The sequence below is a fragment of the Anser cygnoides genome, chromosome Z (assembly GCF_040182565.1).
Source record: "Anser cygnoides isolate HZ-2024a breed goose chromosome Z, Taihu_goose_T2T_genome, whole genome shotgun sequence".
In the NCBI taxonomy this organism is placed as follows: Eukaryota; Metazoa; Chordata; class Aves; order Anseriformes; family Anatidae; genus Anser; species Anser cygnoides.
The window spans coordinates 25,634,410-25,655,283 of NC_089912.1; the positions used below are offsets into that span (position 1 = coordinate 25,634,410).

At 39.3% G+C, this 20,874-nt stretch overlaps 1 protein-coding gene across 15 annotated transcripts in view; it reads left to right on the plus strand.

Annotated features, from left to right (window-relative positions):
* The window catches only part of PPIP5K2 (diphosphoinositol pentakisphosphate kinase 2), a 52,516-nt gene that overhangs the window by 824 nt on the left and 30,818 nt on the right, over positions 1-20,874 (plus strand). For 13 of the 15 annotated variants that reach the window (XM_066988460.1, XM_066988459.1, XM_066988463.1 and 10 more), the window contains exons 2-9: positions 8,668-9,066; positions 10,525-10,720; positions 11,440-11,530; positions 12,443-12,528; positions 16,233-16,387; positions 16,894-16,995; positions 19,386-19,547; positions 20,668-20,789. In XM_066988460.1, coding sequence (XP_066844561.1) covers positions 8,923-9,066; positions 10,525-10,720; positions 11,440-11,530; positions 12,443-12,528; positions 16,233-16,387; positions 16,894-16,995; positions 19,386-19,547; positions 20,668-20,789 — 1,058 coding nt within the window. In that variant the 5' untranslated portion in view covers positions 8,668-8,922. Of the gene's footprint in view, positions 1-379; positions 399-8,667; positions 9,086-10,524; positions 10,721-11,439; positions 11,531-12,442; positions 12,529-16,232; positions 16,388-16,893; positions 16,996-19,385; positions 19,548-20,667; positions 20,790-20,874 lie in introns of those variants that run through there. The other 2 variants (XM_066988462.1, XM_066988468.1) reach the window with 2 other exon arrangements.

Below are 20,874 nucleotides of genomic sequence, written 5' to 3' on the forward strand. Positions count from 1 at the left end.
ATCTCTAACAAAAGCCGGCCTTCCTCGGAACATCCAGAGTTGCTGCAAATATAGGTGTCTGCGTGAGATGTGCCTGGCAAGGTTTGATTAGGAAATGAACTTGACAATTAATGATATGGAGGTTATCTGTTCTGTGGCTGTGCGGGAGCAGCGCTAGTGATGCATGCCAAGCATCGGTTTGTTTGCCTGTTTTTAAAAGTTCTCCTTTTCTGTCTGAGGGATGACAGTGATGTTTAGCAGAATGCTTTTTTTTTTTTTTCTTTTTTCTTTTAAGGCAGTTCTGACTCTTGTGTTGAATGATTTTAGTAGTTGACATTCCCGTTTCAACTCTCTGACTGCTGAAGGGTTGAAGGCTGTGAGAAATGCAGTATTTGGGGTGCCTCATTTTAAAACTCTGAGTAAGTTTCAGCAGACCTCCATACGCGTGCTGAAAAGTTGTACTTTTAAGCAGTGAGATGTTAGGAAAAAAATGGTTCTGCGAGTGAATAATTTGATGAGGGAAAGATATTTGCATTGAAAAGATATTTCACTTTGTTAACTCTAAATGTCTAGAAATATTTTGCTTAACTGCAGAATTACTAGGAAGGAAATCAAATACAGGTAAGTCAGCAAGCTAGTTACTGTCTGAAAACTATGGCCATTGTGTTTTAAGACTAGAAACCTCATTCATCGACAACATAAAGGGCATGTCTTTGCTCTCTATAAGCTGGCTTTTTAACAGAATCCTGGTTCATATGGTTGTGTGGAGCTGTAAAGTTTTAGTTGGCTGGGTTATGCTGCGGTGATACAGAGGGTCAGGTTGAAACCCCACTTTAGGCACAAGCTTGTAGGTAGAACAGTTCTTGGGTAAAAACATCCATGTCTCTGGCAGATTTGGGCAACTGCAGTTAGTTGTCCAGTCCAACTATGTTATTTCAAGAAATGTAAGCAAGCAGCACTAGCCACAGTTGTTTCCAGTAGAAAATGCCAGTAAGGTGGGTATTTTTGGACTCCTGTTGGTCTAGAGCATAGGCATCACACTGGTAAGTTTTGGCACAGTAGGTATCTTCTGCTTGGAACCTGGAGCAGGGAGCTCTCTCCTGTAAGAAGAAACCCACAGCTTCAAAGAAAACTGTTGGTGGATGGGGAACGTGCAGTTAGATTATCGCAGCCTAGTGGTCAGAGCAGTTGAGTGGAGCAGAGCAAACGCTGTTTCTGTTCCCTCCTGTCTCAGTGGTTTCAAGTAGTTTATCAGAAAAATGTCTTGGTGGTTACCAAGCAGAAAAAAAAGCGTGAGTAAAAGCACCTGTGCACTTAAGAGCTGAAGATGGAGTGCAGGTAACAGTGCAGAAATTAACAGGCCAGGGAAAATGTTTGGAGCAAATAACTGTCAAGGAAGACTTCTGGCTCTTGTTGGTTCTTCAGAATGCTTCTTCAGGTCTTAGTAGAGCAGTGAAGTGAAACTGAAAGGTTGGTCAGTCTCAGTTGTGGAAAGGGAGCTGTTAATTTTTCTGGTTGAGTAATACGTAAAGTACTACATGAGAATGGTTTTGGAACAGTGTACAAAATATTTGTGGCATTCCTGTAAACAGAAGGAATTTGGTGTTTTCGCAGTTGTCTTTAGCATAGGCCATGGCTTTTCATCTGTCAGTCTGAGAGTTGTGCTAGGCTTTTGGGTACAGCCAAGTGGCTTACTAAAAACAACAAATGGAGACTACTCCTCAGCTTCTCTGTTGTATAATTCGCATAGTGTCATCTCTTTCTGTATGATTTTGGAGCACTCGGTCCTTACATTTGGCAGTCTCATACATGAGTATGCTGTTAGCTCCCAGATTTCAAACTCTGCCAATTCATCCTTTCTGTCTCTCTTCTGCTCCCCCCTCCATGTGCTTTCTATGTCACAAACAACCCAACGAACCAACCTTCTTTTGTGGTTTGTTTGCACCTTAAATTGGGTTGCAGAATTGGAGTTATTAAACAGATCAGATGTCTTTTAGTGGTAGCGAGGCAATCGTTTTTGCTGTTATTTATGCAGGTAATGAAAATGTTACTTACAGCAGCTCTAAGAGGAAGATGTCAAAAAGCTTTTGACATCTTTCTGAGACAACCTGAAAAATTGCTATTAAAACAGTTCAGGTTTTCACTGCTTAATTTGAATTGTAAGGAACTGGTAATGGGTTCATAGTGGTTTGAATATTCCTACAGCAGTAAGAGCTGAAAGGTTAAAAGGGGCAGTGTAGGGGTACAGGCCAAGGGAAGGACTTGTTTTGTGTATGTTTGTATGTTTCATGTACAGAATGCTGTAACAGATGAGTAACAGTTACACTGCTTTTACAGCTGAATGCTAAAATACAAATGTTGCAAAGTCTTTTGTAGTTGTTTTGTTATAATGTTTCCAAAAGAAGTTTTCTTGAGAGTTTCCTGATTTAGAAATGTTCTATAGCTATTTAGTGTATGATGTGGTTTTTGTTTTTTGTTTTGTTTTGTTTTTCCATGAAATAACAGATAAGAAATGTTTCTTTATTTCTGTTCCATTACTTCCATTAGAGTGCAGTAGAGGTAGTGTTTGTTCTTCTGGTAGTGGTCACTACACAAAAGAAAATCTGGTGATATTCTTTGCCTTCGGTTTTACAGGAGTTGAGTATGTTTTTATAAGTATTCATAACATAGCTGTTAAAACTTTGAGCCCCTTGTGCATGCCTGTTCTCACCAGTGCTGCTGTGCTGAGCTGATTTGTTGCTGACAGTTACTGGAATGCTAATCTTTATGGTCTAAGTAAATATGGAAATACCAGGGCTGGATTCCTGAGCTGTTGAAACATGTAGCAGTGGGGACAGGAAAACTCTTTGTGGAAATGTCCTTAGTAAGTGTTAACAGATTACTTTTTGTTCTTGAATTCCTGTTTTGGAATATAGTTGTGGAAGTGGAGAACTGTTCTGTCAGAAAAAAGAATATAGCGTGCCACTGGAGTGAATGCTAAATTTTGAGCGCCTAGTGGCTGTCAAAATGTGTGATTCAAATACAGTCCTATTTGTATGTTAATGTTAAATTTGGCTGTGTATCACTTTGTCTAATTTGAAAGTTCTTTTATACCTTTTATTAGTAAGTGATACTAATAGTAGTAAAACTTAGAGTTACTTCTTCTTTGCAGTGTACTATTTTAATGCCACCTAGCTTGCCGGGTAAAACCTAAGATGAGTTTATTTTAAGGTGAGAATTTAAAATAAGCAGATTTACTGTTTTCTTATTCTTTGGTATGATGTTTTTTGTTTTTGTGTGTGTGGTTTGTGTGTTTTTTGTTTGTTTTTGTTTTCCCTCAATATATCATGCGGTGGTCATGAATAGGAAGCTTTAACAGAGGCAGAATGAACTGGTTGTACATTTAGATGAAAGTCCTTTTAAGAAACAACGCTCAGTTTAATCGAGGTTTTCAAAAATAACAGATTTTCAATCTGTAAATTGTAGAAGAGAACCCTTGTGTAACAGCTGAGGTTGAAAGGCAACACAGTCTAATTAATTTTACCTGGAAGGGTTATGGCACAGGAGGAGATCATTGCCTGAATTTTCTTGCTGTTATGTCTCTGGGAATGTGTCAGTGTGTATTCCAAGAGGAAGCCTTGCGTTTTGTCTTGCTTAGATTGTAATCTTCTCTGTTTGGGGCATGCACGTAATTATCTAGTCTTCAGTGTCTGAGATGTATGCTCATGCACCAGGTACGAGAGGATCTAGCACAGAGCATCTCTGCCCTTACACTGCTGCTACTGGACAATGCCTTATGGTATGGGACATTCCTCTGGTCAGTCTGGGCCCGCTGTCCTGGCTGTGTCCTCCCATCTCCTGGTGCACCCCCAGCCTCCTCACTGGCAGGGCAGCACCAGAAGCAGGAAACAGCCTGGCTCTGTGCAGGCATTGCTCAGCAGCAACTAAAACACTGGTGTGTTATCAGCATTATTCTCATCCTAAATCCAAAACATAACACCATACCAGCTAGTAGGATGAAAATTAACTCAGTCCTGGCCAAAACCAGGGCACTTACTAATACAGAAAAATAGTAGCTGAAAAGAATCATCCGTGCTGCCAGCGGCATCAAGATTGGGGTTGCCTTAGTAAACAGCAGTAGAAGTTTCTCTCAACAGCGCTGAAGTATCTCTCTAACAGTCCTTCTGAGGGAGTTGTGACTGTGTTTCAGGAGAGAGCTCTGCATCTCTGTGCTCTGCAGTTTGATGTTTCTCATTGATATACAACTTGAGAAACATGTGTTAATCCAGCCGTCATCTAGTTACCATGTGGTGATAACTTCATTTTTGACCTCAGGTTACTGTAGAAGTTTTAGGAGACTTCCGTAAGTTATTTACTGTAGTCACAGTCTCTTACTCCCAGATTTCTCTTTCCATGTCTCTTTTCTTGGACTCTTGTTATTTCATGTGCCACAAGAAAGAAGTGGATTCCTCTCTTTTTACTGTAGTGAAGTATTTGGAGGGAAAGAGCTTTAATTCCTATTTCTGAAAGCATTTATTCTGAAAATAAATAATATATTCATTTATATCCTGACTCAAATTTATGCTAATGACAGTAGCTTGCAGCATCTGCTGTGTGGAAGATAAGCTGGTAACCACCAGCAATTAGAATGCCACTTTATATGCAATTCAATGATTCCGTGCAGTGATTTTTAAGTGTGTCAGTATCTTTTCTTGATCCTGTGTCTTTGGTCTAATTTTTACAAGTTGTCTGGAAACCCTGGGACCCAGTAGCAATACTAGAAATGACAATCAAGTAACTTATCTACCTGCACAGCTAGTTTATGAAAGAAATCAATCACAAGATTTCTTTCACTTCTTCTGCAGTACTTTCACTTACTTTCTCTCCATAGGAGAGAGTGAATTGCATCCCATCTTTCATCCTGTATTGGTTCAGCTGAGAAGTAATTTGTATTTTGAGATGGCATTCGAGTGGCTATGCGTAAAATGCCTGCCTGCATTGTCTCTCTAATCCTGAAGAAAACACCAAAACAGCAGCTGGAGCTCTGCCAGATTTCATGGTGCCATGTACCTTCCTAATGTATTTTACCAAGTCACGTATCACATGGGTCTGGAGTAGACAGACATATCTATTCCAAAGTTGATATAAGAATGTGTGCTTCAAATTTGCAGTTGAGTGTCACCTTTCCTTTAGGTTTATAAGTGGATACTCTGAACAGTCTTCCAGCAATAATGCTGAGTGTACATTCCTCCACGAGAATTGGAGGAGTTTGTCTGCAGTTGAAAACTATGTGATGACGAAGAGAGTTCTCTACTTCAAACTAGTATCTTGGAAGTCTTGTAAACTGACCCAAGAGTGACACATATGATGCATAGCTCTAACAGTGTGTTGAGATAGGCTTGTGCTTTGCAAGCTACTTATTAAAAGACACCGGTGGAATAGAGACCAGACTGCCTTCAGAGGGGTGAACAACGCGATTAACCTCACAGGAAATGATGTATTAACTCCAAGCAGAGTAGGTGATTGTCCAAAGTCCATTTTTCACAAGCAAACTTCCACCTAATGGATTTACTTATCACCACCACCAACAACGCTCTCCAGACTCTTTGAGTTAGGAAGGTAGAAAAACAGTAAGTTTCAGATAGGTTTTTGAGGGAGTTAAACATGTCAGTTTATCTTTTTGTGATTTGTAGACTAAGATGTGCTTTCCTTTCAGTCTTTATTTGTATGATTTCTTAACTACTTGCTTTGAGAAGTAATCACTTCCAATTAGAGACTCAACTACTGCTAGAAGTTCTCATGAATCACAGAATCATCTAGGTTGGAAGAGACCTCCAAGATCACCCAGTCCAACCTCTGACCTAACACTAACAAGTCCTCCACTAAACCATATCACTAAGCTCTAAATCTAAACGTCTTTTAAAGACCTCCAGGGATGGTGACTCAACCACTTCCCTGGGCAGCCCATTCCAATGCCTAACAACCCTTTCAGTAAAGAAGTTCTTCCTAATATCCAACCTAAACCTCCCCTGGGGCAGCTTTAGCCCATTCCCCCTCGTCCAGTCACCAGGCACGTGGGAGAATAGACCAACCCCCACCTCCCTACAGCCTCCTTTAAGGTACCTGTAGAGAGCGATAAGGTCACCCCTGAGCCTTCTCTTTTCCAGGCTGAACAGTCCCAGCTCCCTCAGCCGCTCCTCGTAAGACTTGTTCTCCAGACCCCTCACCAGCCTCGTTGCCCTTCTCTGGACTCTTTTGAGCACCTCCATGTCCTTCTTGTAGCGAGGGGCCCAAAACTGAACACAGTACTCGAGGTGCGGCCTCACCAGAGCCGAGTACAGGGGGACAATCACTTCCCTAGCCCTGCTGGCCACACTGTTTCTGATACAAGCCAGGATGCTGTTGGCCTTCTTGGCCACCTGAGCACACTGCTGGCTCATATTCAGCCGACTATCAACCAGTACTCCCAGATCCTTCTCTGCCAGGCAGCTTTCTAACCACTCATCTCCCAGCCAGTAGCGCTGCTTGGGGTTGTTGTGCCCCAAGTGGAGGACCCGGCACTTGGCCTTGTTGAACCTCATACAGTTGGCCTCAGCCCATCAGTCCAGCCTATCCAGATCCTCCTGCAGAGCCTTCCTACCCTCGAGCAGATCGACACACGCGCCTAACTTGGTGTCGTCTGCAAACTTACTGAGGGTGTACTTGATCCCCTCATCCAGGTCATTGATAAAGATATTACAGAGAACTGGCCCCAGTACTGAGCCTTGGGGGTCTCCACTAGTGACGGGCCTCCAGCTGGATTTGACTCCATTCACCACGACTCTATTGGCCTGGCTACTCAGACAGTTTCTAACCCAACAAAGAGTACACCAGTCCAAGCCAAATGAAATAACCAGTCATCAATTGCTTAACTCCACAACCTCTACTGCTGTCACAAAGTGCACTGTAGGAATATGTAGGGGAAAGAAAGCTTAAAAAAACACAAATCTTTTAGATGACCTTCTCTTTATCTCCTTCAAGTGGTTGCTTTTCCTTCTTTTTAAGGAAAGCTTAAGTTTTAAAAAGTTCTTAAGACATACATTTTATGTTTATAGACTTTGGGTGGGGAGAGAGGAGCAGAAGAAGCTGTTCCAAGAGAGCTGTTAAACTTTTTTCAGTTTTTAAACTTTTTTTTATTTTTTTTTAATCTTTAATACCATTTATAAATTTGTATTAGTTGCCAGTATATGTTGGCAAAATAACCTTCGCCTTTCTGAAGCTTGCTAGAAGTAGGACTTGAAAAACTTGCTTTCGTCACACTTTTGTAAACAGAATTGATTTCTCACAAAATCTAATTTCTAACTCTCTTGGGAGCAAGGTGAATTAGGTGTTTGAAGTTTCATTTTGCTCTTGTTGCTTGAAGGACAAATGGCTGCAATTTTATATGATAAGTGAAAGTAACTTTATTAATGAAAATGAAGGAGAACAGATGAGTAAGGAATGTGTTTAAGGTACAGGGTTTTTTAATTGACTGTTGTCACTCCTGGATCCATATGTGTCTGTTGCTCAGACCTCAGCCTCAGAGGTAGAGGCAACTGTATTGTTTACCCATGCTTAACCTATTGCTCTCTGACTTATGACAGATCCTTTCTAGGTAACTTTTGCTCCATTTACCACCCTCTTTCTGAGGAAGCTGAATGGCTGATCACAGTTGGAAATTTACTATTGCTTCACTTGGTTCATAGAACAGTCATTTTGGCAGATATTTAAAGTCAAATTCAGTTCTGCTGAGGCATCGTTTTTGAATGGCACTTACATAATGACCTGACTAATAGACAACTTAACCTAAAGCAATTGATCAGATGATCTTCTAAACAACTAACTGCTTATTAGCTTTCTAAATAATTGTAATGGATTATAATTAATGGTATAAATCCATGCACAACATACAGCAAGAACAATTACTAATTATTATGACAGAAGGCTGAGTGTTATGTCTTTGTTTCTGCAGCCAATTTACTTGGCCAAGATCTTATTTTCACATGACTGGTTAAAAGGGTACAATGTGTGCTCATTTCACTGGTACGTTACTGTGTTGAGGTACTTTTGATAGACGGCAGTGGTAGTATATACCTCTGTAAATATTAATTTTTCCACGTGAAAATAAAGCAACGCTTTGTTGCAAATAAATAAGCATGTAACATCAAGTTGGCGCATTAAGAATAGTTCTAATGGTGGCTTCATATTTTTCATTAGCATTTTCATCTGCTTGCTATTGCACATTTGATCAGAAAACGTTGGGGAAGATCAACTGATGACAGAAATGGGAGCTAAGTAGCAGAAATATTGGAGACTTTTGTTCTTTCATCTGTTGTATAAAATATATGGTCTGTACTTTACCATTCTTAAGGTAGAAAAATGCATTTGACAGTTTTACTCTCCTGAGTTATATTGTCTCATTTTAAAGTGTGAGTCAGTAGTTTGAAAATACCTTGAAAGTATTACCCTTGCTCTAAACATACGTATAAAAGTGTAGTCTGTGTACTCTGTAGTGTTTTATTTCTGATGCTCTTCTCAGAGATATATAGATGTTCAAATGCGTTTTCTAAATGAGGGGTTTATTTTTATGTGTCTTTCTCAAGTGTGGGTTTTGTTTTTTGTTTTTTGTTTTTTTTTTGTTTGTTTCTTGTTGTTGATGTTTATTTGGATTTTTTTAATATTTTTTTGTAGGTTAAAAAATTGTTCTGTCATCTCAGGGAAGCAGTAGCCTGTTGTGGGTCTCTTGGAGCAACAGCGCAAACCAGTAATGAGCAAGTGATACCAGTTAAACAGTGTCTGGTTGACGTCATCACAGTGGCAGCACTGCTCAAGCAGCATCAACAAGTACGGGACTTCTGTGCTCCCAACTCACTGGGAAACATGCCCAGTATCTCAGCTGCCAAAGTGGCTGCAGTCTCTACGTAATTCTCTGTAGATCTTGTAATCATGTCTGTTAGCGCAACAGAGAATGATCCTCCTAGATTCTTCGTGGGTGGAGAAGATGGGGAAGAATTATTGGATTCAGCCAGATCTACGGATTATGAACACTTTTATGACCATGGGGAAGAAGAGGAGGAAGAATATGATTCTGTATGTACTGTAGGGACATGTATGTACTATACTGTATGTTCTCTAGCATTATTTTATTTTGAAGTGATGTTGAATCAGAAAAGTATAATATTGAAATGGTGTTCTGAAATGGGAAACGCCTGTTCATATTCAGACAATGATCTATCGGTTATGTTTAGAATTGCAGCACACTTGAAAAGTAGGTCTACCTTGGATTTGAAAGTGGATGTGCTGTACCAGGGCAGCCAAGCTTTGCAGGCATGATTTGGTTCTGGGACAGAACTTGATAGCCTAAGCCTCTATTATTTTTATTTGTATAACTAATAGCAAAAATAGATGGAGAGCTTTTATTTTGTGTATGTTGTCAACTGCTGTAGAGTTACCTTTGAAGAGCCTGTTCAAACTGAAACTCAGATTTCTTTTTCATCTTACTGTTGTTTTCATTAAGATCCAACATGTTTTTATTCTTATTCTTTACCTTGGTGTATAGAAAGTGCATGCTAAATTAATCTTACGTTATAGCTTAGTTTAATATATTTGCAGAGTGTACTGGATTGTATTACCATTTCTTATGACAAACTCCTAATGTTATTGTGTATGAGTTACCATGTCATACCTTTTTTTTTTTTTGGTAATATTTTGTTATTCTTCTTACTCTGCAACATTCCACTTTAGGGAATTATGTTAAATTTTCACTGACTGCTAGTGTGCCTAGGAAATTTAAATGCAAGGAAGTGGTAGCAGAACACTTGACCATAATTAAAAGTGGCTGGGAAATGCAAAGAAGTACTGAAAATTTAGTAGCTCAGGCTGTGCAGTGCACTCAGTATATTTCAGTGAGGGAATGTGATTGGCTACCTTTTAAAAGAATGGTAACTTGAAATAAATGATTTTTCAGTTTTGTTTGTTTCTTTTTAAACAGAGGAGCAGATTGACTGTTTAGTGGGAAATAAAATTTTTAAAGGCTCATTACATGAAAGAAAATATATAGACTATACACAAGAAAACTTACTTTGTGCATAGACAGTTTCACTCAGAAATCTAGAGTAATATTTTGTTTAATTAGTTTTTCTTAGCATAATTCACTTCTAATATTAGGTAACAAGGTGAGAAGCCTTGTGATTACTAGATGTTGAAAAATTATACAGTTTAAAAATTTATTGCTGGTTAATTTCACAGAAAGTTATAAGCAAGATTTCAGACATTTATGATATAATTTTTCTTCTGTGTATGTGCTCCTGATACAATACTCACAAAAAGTAGTATAGTGCTGTTAGACAGTTTAATTTCATGAAACATATTTCACAAGTGCAGTGGCATGCTGCAATTTGGTACCTGCTAGATATTTACCTGACTGAAAACTGAATTAGAGTTAACAGATAAATTTTATCAGAAAATGTCTACTGTGATATTATGCTGCTAAAACACCTATTACATTCTGAGAATATTTAAAATAATTGTTTTTCCCCCCCTCTTCAGCCACCAGAAAGACAAATTGCAGTTGGGATATGTTCAATGGCTAAGAAATCTAAGTCCAAACCAATGAAAGAAATTCTTGAACGCCTCTCCATGTTTAAGTACATAACTGTTATAATATTTGAAGAGGATGTTATTTTGAATGAGCCAGTAGAAAACTGGCCTTTATGTGACTGTCTCATTTCTTTTCATTCTAAAGGTAAATCTTTTAATAATACCAGAAATATTTTGACATCTAAATACTTTCTCCAATTTGAGTGTTTATTAACTTTTTTTCTGCCTTGCTTTTTGTTTCATTGGATTGTCCTAGGAAGCCATTCCTTTGTCTTGTTTAATGTAATACAACTGACTTTAAAAATACAAGCTTTTAAAATGATACTGTTTTAATAGCTTGAGAAAATCCTGTCTCACTTGGTATTTAAAATAGTTACTCCATTGGCAAATATTTGTGGAGCCAGTGGAAATGGTAAGCATTGAACTAATGCTTACTTGGTCCAATAACTGTAAAGTCATGCTCCTTTCCCAGTGGGACTGTTGGATCTCTTGCCATGTGTTTGTTTATTTCTAATATGTAGGGGGGTTTTGTGGGACTGTTCAGTGACTGGACTGAAGTTAAAAAACATATCTTCAGGCAGAAGCAATAGAAGACTTAGTTCTGTCTCTAAGGAAGTGGAGGGAATGTGGAGTGTGGAGATGGAACAGGAGATAACCACTACTTTTGACAGTGTACACTGAAATCAGGTTACAGTTTTATGATTGTCTTAAGCAGATGTTATGTGTCTGTAGCAGAGAGAGGGAACATCCTCTCACTTAAGCCATGTCTGTTTGTATCTGAAGTTTGAAAAAGCACATTCCAAACTGCTTACTGGTGTTGTGTCTTACAGTTTTAATTTATTTTTCTTTAAACAAACATTTTAGGATTTCCACTGGACAAAGCAGTTGCCTATGCAAAACTCAGGAATCCGTTCATAATCAATGACTTGAATATGCAGTATCACATACAAGACCGGTAAGTAATGATTAACTACCTTTAAAGAACAAATTACTTTTCAGTCAGACAGTGAGGATCTGTTAGCATTGCATAGCACCAGTTCCAATTTATTGTACAGTACTCTAAATAAAATTACAGTGAATTTTGTTTTATTAATGTCTTAATAGTTTTCTGTGATATGTATTTAGGTGTGTTTTTCGTTTTACTGATTTTATATTGATAGCTCTGAAGATGTACCAAGGTAGTAATTGGGTAATACATTTGCTAGCTGTTTCACAAATAAATAGCTTAAGGTCTAGAAAATAAGTATAGCAGAGGTATGTATAGCAATCACATGGCTTTCCATAACTGTAGAATTCGTGTAGCTTACTTAAGGATTTTTTTTCTGTTCAGTGGAAACTTCTGGGAGTTGTTGGTATCCAAAGATCATGTGGTCATTCAAAGCAATTATTTTTTTTTTGTGACTGCAATCATGTATAGCAAACATTAACAATAATGAACAAAATACATAAGCATCGGAGCCTCTGAACAGTGAGCAGACTTGCTATTTTGGATTCCTTTAGTTGCTGTCATGTATAAACTTTTGCAGTCCTTCTTCACTGTTAAAATCATTTAACAAGAGAATTGTTCTGCCCAAATTGCTTTTACCCTACCTGAGAGGAGAGGACAGAATTGGTATAGCAAATGACACTTTTGTTGATACTGATGCAGTCACTGCAAAGGTACCACTGTGTCAGTGAGCCTTAAAGTATTATATTCATAAGTAGAGAATATGCATATTACTGTATAATAATATGTGTAATCTTACATGTGGTTTTTGTAGGAAAAAAAAAATTATATATTTTCCTCCTTCCTTACTCATGGACTGTAAAATACAAATCCTGTCAGGATTTGCTGTCATACTATGGAACTTTTGTTCTTTTCTTCTAGGAGGGAAGTGTATGGTATTCTTAAAGCTGAAGGCATTTTGCTTCCTCGTTATGCAGTTCTGAACCGTGATCCAAACAATCCACAAGGTAAAAAAATTATGACAAATATATTAACCACTGATGTCTCTGTTTCCACTGGAGAGCAGTAGATACATAGCAGAAAGATGAATTTCACTTCCTAGAGAATTAATTCATTGGCTCAGAGGTTGGTTTCTCATCTGGTATTTAGTTAAAGTTTGTTGTGGGTTAACTCCTACTTGCTGACAGGGTAGCGTGAGATGCCAAAAAAGCCTTAACACTGTGCAAGCACTGTTCAGCTGTATCTCAAACATACATGTCTTAGCAACATTGTTTTGATTTTGATCACAAATCTAAAACGTAGCCTCATATGAGCTTCCATGAAGAATATTAGCTCCATCCCTGCCAAAACCAATACAAGTATGCATCTGAAAAGCACGGCTCTGAATTCTGGGCTCACAATCCTCTTAGAGCCTATATAGACCAACTAGAATGTGAGGGTCTTCAAACTCACACTGAGATACAAATATGTCACCAAGGAGAGCAGCATTTGTGAACTTATATTACTACAATGAGCAGTAATTTCAGTTTTCAGGAAAGTAATGCTGGCAGAAGCAACTCAGGCTGTTGAATCTTCTCATTAGTAAAACAGATCATCTAGCCAACTGCCTGACCACTTCAAGGCTAACCAAATGCTAAAGCATTTTATTGACAGCCTTATCCAAATGCCTCTTGAACACTGACAGACATGGGGCATCAACCACTTCTCTAGAAAGCCTGTTTCAGTGTTTGACCACCCTCACAGTAAATATATTTTTCATAATGTCCAGTCTGAACCACCTGGCTCAGTTTTGTGCTGTTCCCATGCTCCTGTCTTTGGTTCCCAGGGAGCAGTGACCAACACCTTCCTCTCCACTTCCCTTCCTCAGGAAGTTGCAGAGAGCCGTGAGGTCACCTCTTGGCCTCCTTTTCTCCAGACTAGACAACCCAAGTGTCCTTAGCCTCTTCTCATTGGACATGCCTTCCAGACCTTTTACCAGCTTTGTTGCCCTCCTCTGGTTGATTTCAAAGATCTTAACATCCTTTTCATATTTTGGAGTCCAGAACCGTGCAGAGTACTCAAGGTGAGGCTGCACCAATGCTAAATGTAGTGGGAGCATCACCTCTTTCAGCCTGCTGGCAATGCTGTGTTTAATACACCCCACAATGCAGTTTTCTCTCTTGGCTGCCAGAGCATGCTGCTGGTCCATGTTAAGCCTGTCATTACAAGCACCCCCAAGTTCCTTTCTGCTGAGCTGCTCTCCAGCCACTCGTCGCCCAGTCTGTACCTGTGTGTAACCCGGCATGTTCCTTTGTTGAACCTCATGCCTTTGCTAATCGTGCAGAGCTCCCATCTATGTAGATCCCTCTGCAAGGCCTCCCATCTCTCCAGGGACTCAACAGAATCTCCTAGTTTCATGTCATCAGAAAACTTGCTGAGGATACGTTCTACTCCTGCATCTGTGTCATTGATAAAAATGTTAAATAGGACAGGCCCTAAAACTGAGCCATAGAGAACACCTCTGGTGACCTGCAGTCAGCCAGGTGTACCTCCATTCACTACAACCTGCTGAGCTCTACCACTGAACCAGTTCATCAGCCAGCATCATGTGAACGACTTGTCCAGAAGGATGCTGTGAGGGATGAAATCTAGAAAGATTACATCTCCTGCCTTCCATTCATCTACCAAGCAGGTCACCTTATCACAGAAGGAGATCCCTTATCGTAGAAGGAGATCAGAATGCTGAGTCAGGAATTTCCTTTGATGAATCCATACAAAGTACTAGCAACCATATAAAAGGGATGTAGTCCAGACAGATCTGCAGATAATCTGCTCAGAATATCAATTGCAATTAAATTTTTTTTCTGCACTTGAAAACATATGTAAGAGCTTTTTCTCCTAAAAGGAAAACTTTCAGCAAAAATAGAGATTACAATGACAGGTCAAGACATAAACTTAACAAATAAACAGTAGAGATAATTGAGGCATTCCCATGGTGTAACTTTTAAGGGGTAGAGAAATTTTGGTGAAAAATCTCTCCTTAATCGTGGGGGAAAAGGACTTGTGCTGCAATAGTCAAGGCTGCTGCATGCAGACAACCAGTAGTGGAAGGATTCCCAAACCCTCGTTCCAGAGATCTGTCATCTGTGAAAGGTGCTTCAGTCAGACACTGAGCCAATTCTTAGCCTATTAAAAGTAGTATTGCATTTGATACCACACAGCGTTCACTGTCCAACTACCCTACCTCTGATGTTTCAAAGAAGGTCACTGCAGAAAGAGACAAACAGCATGTTGTGTTTTCATGCTGATGTGCAGCCAAGATCCACCATGCTGTTCTCTCACTCCTCCTTGTAAGAATAGGTGGAGAAAATATGATGTAAAAAAGGCTCATGATTTGACATAAGGATGGGGAGATCACTCGTCAAATACAGGCACAGGCAAAACAAACTCTGGACATGGAGATTAATACAATTTATTGCCTATCACGAGCAGGCCAGAGCGCTGAGAACTAAAAGCAAACCAAAAACACCTTCTTCCCATCCGCTCTCTTCTACCTCCTCCCCCCAGGTGGCACAGGGGACTGGGGGCTGCAGTCAGTCTACAGCACTTCGTCTCCGCTGCTCCTTCATGGTCACTCCCTGCGCCTGCTCCACGTGGGGTCCCTCCCACGGGATGCCGTCCTTCCCAAACTGAGCCTGTAGGGGCTGCCCACCGGCAGCAGCTCTTCAAGAGCTGCTCCCACATGGCTCTGTACCACGGGGTCCATCCATCCCCCAGGAGCAAACTGCTCCAGCACGGGTCCCCCACGGGTGGGCGGCAGCTCCCCCCAGGCCCCCTGCTCCTGCGTGGGCTCCTGTCCACGGGCTGCAGCTCCGGCCTGGGGCCTGCTCCTGCGGGGGCTCTCCATGGGCCGCAGCCTCCTCCAGGCCATATCCACCTGCTACACCGGGGGCTCTCCATGGGCCGCAGCCTCCTCCAGGCCATGTCCACCTGCTCCACCGGGGGCTCCTCCACGGGGGGGCCTGCAGCGTGGAGATCTGCTCCATGTGGGACCCATGGGCTGCAGGGGGACAGCCTGCTCCACCCAGCTCCATCCTCTTCCTCCACAGGCCACAGGGGAACTTCTGCTCTGTGCCTGAAACACCTCTTGCCCTCCTTCTGCACTGACCTTAGGGTCTGCAGGGCTGGTTCTCTCACGTTTTCTCACTCCTCTTTCCCAGCTGCTGTCGCACAGCAGTTTTTCTTCCTTAAATCAGCTTTCACAGAGGTGCAACCAGTGTTACTTGTTGATGCAGCTCTGGCCAGTGGCAGGTCCCTTTTGGAGCTGGCTGGAGCTGGTGCTGATCTAACATGAGCCAGCTGTTGGGCTCTTCTTGCAGAGGTCACCCCCACAGCCTCACCTTGCTACCAAAACTTTGCTATGTAAGCCCAACATATAGCCCTACTCCCTGTCTTAAAAACATTTTCAAAAAATACGTCACATTCAATTTCTGTAGGAGACCATTTCCTGTCCGATGTAGAAATCTACAGAAAGCCTGGACATATTATTAATGTAACACAATATAGATTTGGTACAGCAGACATTCAACAAATGATGATCAATTCTTTGTTCATCAATAACAAATCAGTGAACCAAAGATTCATGGTAGTCTTTTTATTTCAACCTCTAAATCTCTAATAATTTAGTTCCATGAAAATATTATTACATCTGTTGTTTGCATTGTTTCTTCAGAATGCAACTTGATTGAAGGAGAAGATCATGTGGAAGTGAATGGGGAAATTTTCCAAAAGCCTTTTGTAGAAAAGCCAGTTAGTGCTGAGGACCACAATGTTTACATTTATTATCCAACATCTGCTGGGGGTGGAAGCCAAAGGCTTTTTCGAAAGGTGAGGATAGTATGCTAAGACTACAGAAATTCCATCTTGCTAAGTGACTCTATGCTTAGTTGTGTTTTAATGACTTTATAAAAGACAAACTTAATTCATGTGGAACATGAAAGCAAAAATATAGACCCTCCCCCTCCCCCACCCCCCCCTTTTGTTGTTCTTTTTTAAGCTGTAGATGTCCAACAGAATTGCAGAGTAGTTCTCTCCTGGTCTCTAGACTTGTTTTGTCGTGACCTGCCTGCATAAGAATAGTGCAATAAGGCAGGTCAGAGAAGTACATTTCAGGAAAACTTAAAGAATGAATGTTCCTTTCAGTAGATGGTCAGCAAGTGCCAATTCTTAAAGATAAAAGTATACACTGTCAGTGCATTTGGGAATGATCAAAATCTACTTTCTTTGTTTGGTACAGGAAATGTTTTCTTAGTAGAGGTATGGTATTTTAAGGATTTTTACAGTTTCTCAAGTAGTAGCCTATGAGTTTATTAATAGAAAAATGTTCATTTCAGATTGGCAGCCGAAGCAGTGTTTATTCCCCTGAAAGCAGTGTGAGAAAAACAGGCTCCTATATTTATGAGGAATTTATGCCTACAGATGGCACTGATGTGAAGGTATGACAACTGCGTGTTCTGATTTATATTTAGAACAATCAAGTGCTTCAAGATTTTGTCAGTTTTAAAGATGAAAGTGTATCATTGTGTTGAGGATTAATTTTAATAAAGTGTTAATACAGTTCATAAGAAAAGAATGTAATTTTTTTCTAGCTAAACACGATAGTTGTGATATAAAGAAGTTTAGCATACGTTGTTAGAATCAAGTGCAGGAAGCTTATCACCTGGCACATTGTCTTTGCTTTTTGTGTTAATGTTAGAACAGTATGTACTTCCCTGTGTAAACCAATAGATGTTACCTAGATTTTTTGTCTGAATATTTAAAAATAATACTAAATTTGTAGCTGAAATATGTTTTTACCGAATAAGAAAATCCTCTAATTCATAAACAAAAGTAACTTACTAAAATTATATAAAGTTGGAAAAGTAATACATTGATCTCACCTGTAATTGTTTTTACTCTTTTGTTCATTTATTTTCTTAACAGATACTAAGATTAGGCACCATAAAAGAGTGATTTAATAGAAAGCAGTAACAGAATAAATGTTATCTATAGAGATTGGAGATCTATGGAGATTGCTTGCTTTGTGTTAATTCAGGCTATTTTAAGACCATCACTGAACAAATAAAACAAAAACTTTCTCATATGCATGAGATCAACGTATTTAGACAAAAAGTGGAAGTCAGAGTGTAAGATCTAATTCAGTCTTAGGCCAAAAAGGCCTTTTTATCAATTGCAGTCAACTTCTTCCACTTGGAGATACATGAGGAGAATGTTGTTTTTATGTTCTTAAGCAAATTCCCCCAATTCTTTTTTTTAAGCTTTTCTACTTTCATAAGCTATATTCTTCATATGGTGTAACACTTTGCAGGAGGTTAATCTGAGTTTACAGAATTCTGTGTAAGAGACTTCTGCAACGCGTTTTTAAAAAGAAGAGTTTATAGCAACCTGAAGGGACACGTATGACTTGAGGGGTGGGGAGTGTTGACTATTATTGTACTGTAGATATCAAACAGCATCCGTGGACTTAAATGCTCCGTATAAATAATGGATTTTCTTCAACTAACAAGAATGTCAACCTTATATTAGGCAGTTTTACCCAACTCAGCCACTTACCTGAATTGACCTTATATCTGACATTTCTGTCGTCTGTATTCTAATCTCAGCTTTCTAGTAGCTGAAGTATTACATTCATCATTCACACAGGAGATGCACATTCAGGTCGTAGAGTATGTTGATAATAAGCCATGTCTTAGAATAGCTATCTAAGACATATTTGTTATCTTCTTTTTTTCAAATGGTGTCCTGCACAACTGCATCTGAAAGCTATCTAAGGAAGCCTGCAGATGCCCCCTTAAATTTAAAGAGAAGCAAAAACCCACTAGAGACTAGCCATGTCTAGCATACTTTCAATATCACTTTACAATCCCAAATCATTGAAGCTACAGGTATGGAACAGGTATGTCAGTGTAGACTTCTAACCTTCATGCAAGAGGAGAGTCACAGCTAGTGCAGTTTCTTTGATTAAACCAGGCGTTATTCTATTTCATAAGAACTAAGAAGGTGTCAAGATAGTATGAAAGTTCTTATGACAGCTTTCTTCAGTTCTGTTCAAAAACAGTTATAATGCTCGGCAGTATTTGCTATCAAAAGTTTTGACCAAAAAAAAAAAGTACTCAGCTAAAACAGAACAGTCTTGTTTTCAAGTCAAGTGACAGTGTCCCATTTACTGAGAGCTGTTGACAAGTCTCTTCTAGTACAGGACCCAGTACTTGCTTGCAGTGAGCATTAAAATTGAAACGGTAGTTAGCACACTCATTCTCTAAAGCCCCTGTCTTGTAATGTTAAAACTGGGAAGAATATTGCTTTGTTCAGTCTTGCCTAAAATATGAGAATATTTTTTAATAACGAGAATCACTTAGTCCTGCAGTCAGGTTTCCACAATCAACCAAACTCAAATCATTCTTGAATTAATCTGCTGTCCAAGTTCTGCAGATGTTTTGGAGATGAAAATGTTCTTCTTTGCCTCTGTGTTGCCATAATTAAGGAATTCATTTTTATCCTTTAAATGTTATGATTTATTTTCTTCATTTGTGCTTCAGCTTCATCCTAGGAGGTCAGTAAATAACAGATGCTCACTGAATGCTGTGCCATTGAGGAAGGTACTTCAGAGCAAAATTAGTGATGACAGCTGCTAGTATCTTCACAGAATCACAGAATGGCTGAGGTTGGAAGGGACCTCTGAAGGTCATCTGGTCTAACCCCCTACTCAAGCAGCAACAGTGTGATTGCAGTGATTATCACATTTGAGATAAATTTAGTAAGATGCATGGATACACTTAGTGTAACTAAATTACAATAAATCAAGAGTTCCTGTTTTTCAATAAAGGTGTACACAGTAGGTCCAGACTACGCTCACGCTGAAGCCCGGAAATCTCCAGCTCTGGATGGCAAGGTAGAACGAGACAGTGAAGGAAAAGAAGTAAGGTATCCAGTCATCCTGAATGCAAGAGAGAAGTTAATTGCTTGGAAAGTATGCCTTGCCTTCAAGGTAAGCTGATTACTTTCCTATCTGATCAAACATTTAGTGCTAATTAATTGTTTACTACTTGAAACTTGTGTAGACTTTAAATGTGTAGAGTCAGTGGTGATATTGTATGCTCTGCATCCATAATAGGGTATATTGTAGGCTTTGTGCAGAAGGTGAGAAGTTGAACTTCCACATTCACGCTTTTTTGTGTATAAGAATTCTTCTTTTAATGCATTAACAAGTTTGGAGGGCTACTTATGTTGCATGAGCTTTGTGTATATTTCCTCACATGTTACTCTTGTGCGTTGCTAGTTCACAATGTATCTGTTCTATGCATAATATGTTCCCACATTTGGTTAATGGTTTCTAGTTAGGGAAATACAACTTCACTAGTAAAGTTTTTGTAACTCTTATTTACCTATTGTTTACACTGGGTCCAAATAAATGCTAATTTGGCATTGACATAGTGTTTCTTTATTTTAAGTGTTTGATATTCTCTATTTTTGAGTAATTTTAAGTTTCTTTTGTTAAAACATCATTCAGTCTCTTACTCTCCCTTCACCCTTCTTATAGAAAGGTTGTCTTTCAGTCTTTGTCATAACTTGTAACTATGATAGTACTCTGGAGGGTGTGAACAGCTGTCACCTTGCAAAAGGGCTTTGAGCTCTGTTGAAATATCGCTCAGGGTCCTATGCTAACAGTGTCAGTACTGTGTCTGTATCAAAACTATCCTGTCAAATTCAAATTTGGACAATAATATTTTCATTGATGCTTTATCATTTCTTGTGTGCCATCCATAAAAACAGTGTGTAGCAGGAAAGTCCACAGTCAGAAGGGGAATTTGCCATTGTTATTTAAGCTGTAGGTTTTGAAAGTTAATATAGTGCATAAGTGAACTTGACAATACTGATTTTGCTAAGGATATGTAGGAAGGCTAAAGTCAAGTTGAGGGTATAAAGTTAATAAGTAGGAAGATGTTTGCATATCATGAGTGAACCTAACATGGAACTGGCAAAAGATATGAAAAATCAAATCTGTTATTTTTGTCATGCTTCTAGGTGAATAACATGTTAAAATGTATTTAGAATAAGAAAACCTAAGGAAGATGATCAATAACTCGAACTCTTTTTCTTAAAAACAGCAAACAGTTTGTGGCTTTGATTTGCTGCGTGCTAATGGACAGTCATATGTCTGTGATGTGAATGGCTTCAGTTTTGTGAAAAACTCCATGAAATACTATGATGATTGTGCTAAGATACTGGGGTAAGAGTTTATTGATTTACTTCAGGAGTTCTGCCTATTGTATGTAACTATAGCCTATGTACTACTTACTCCTTATTCCTAAATA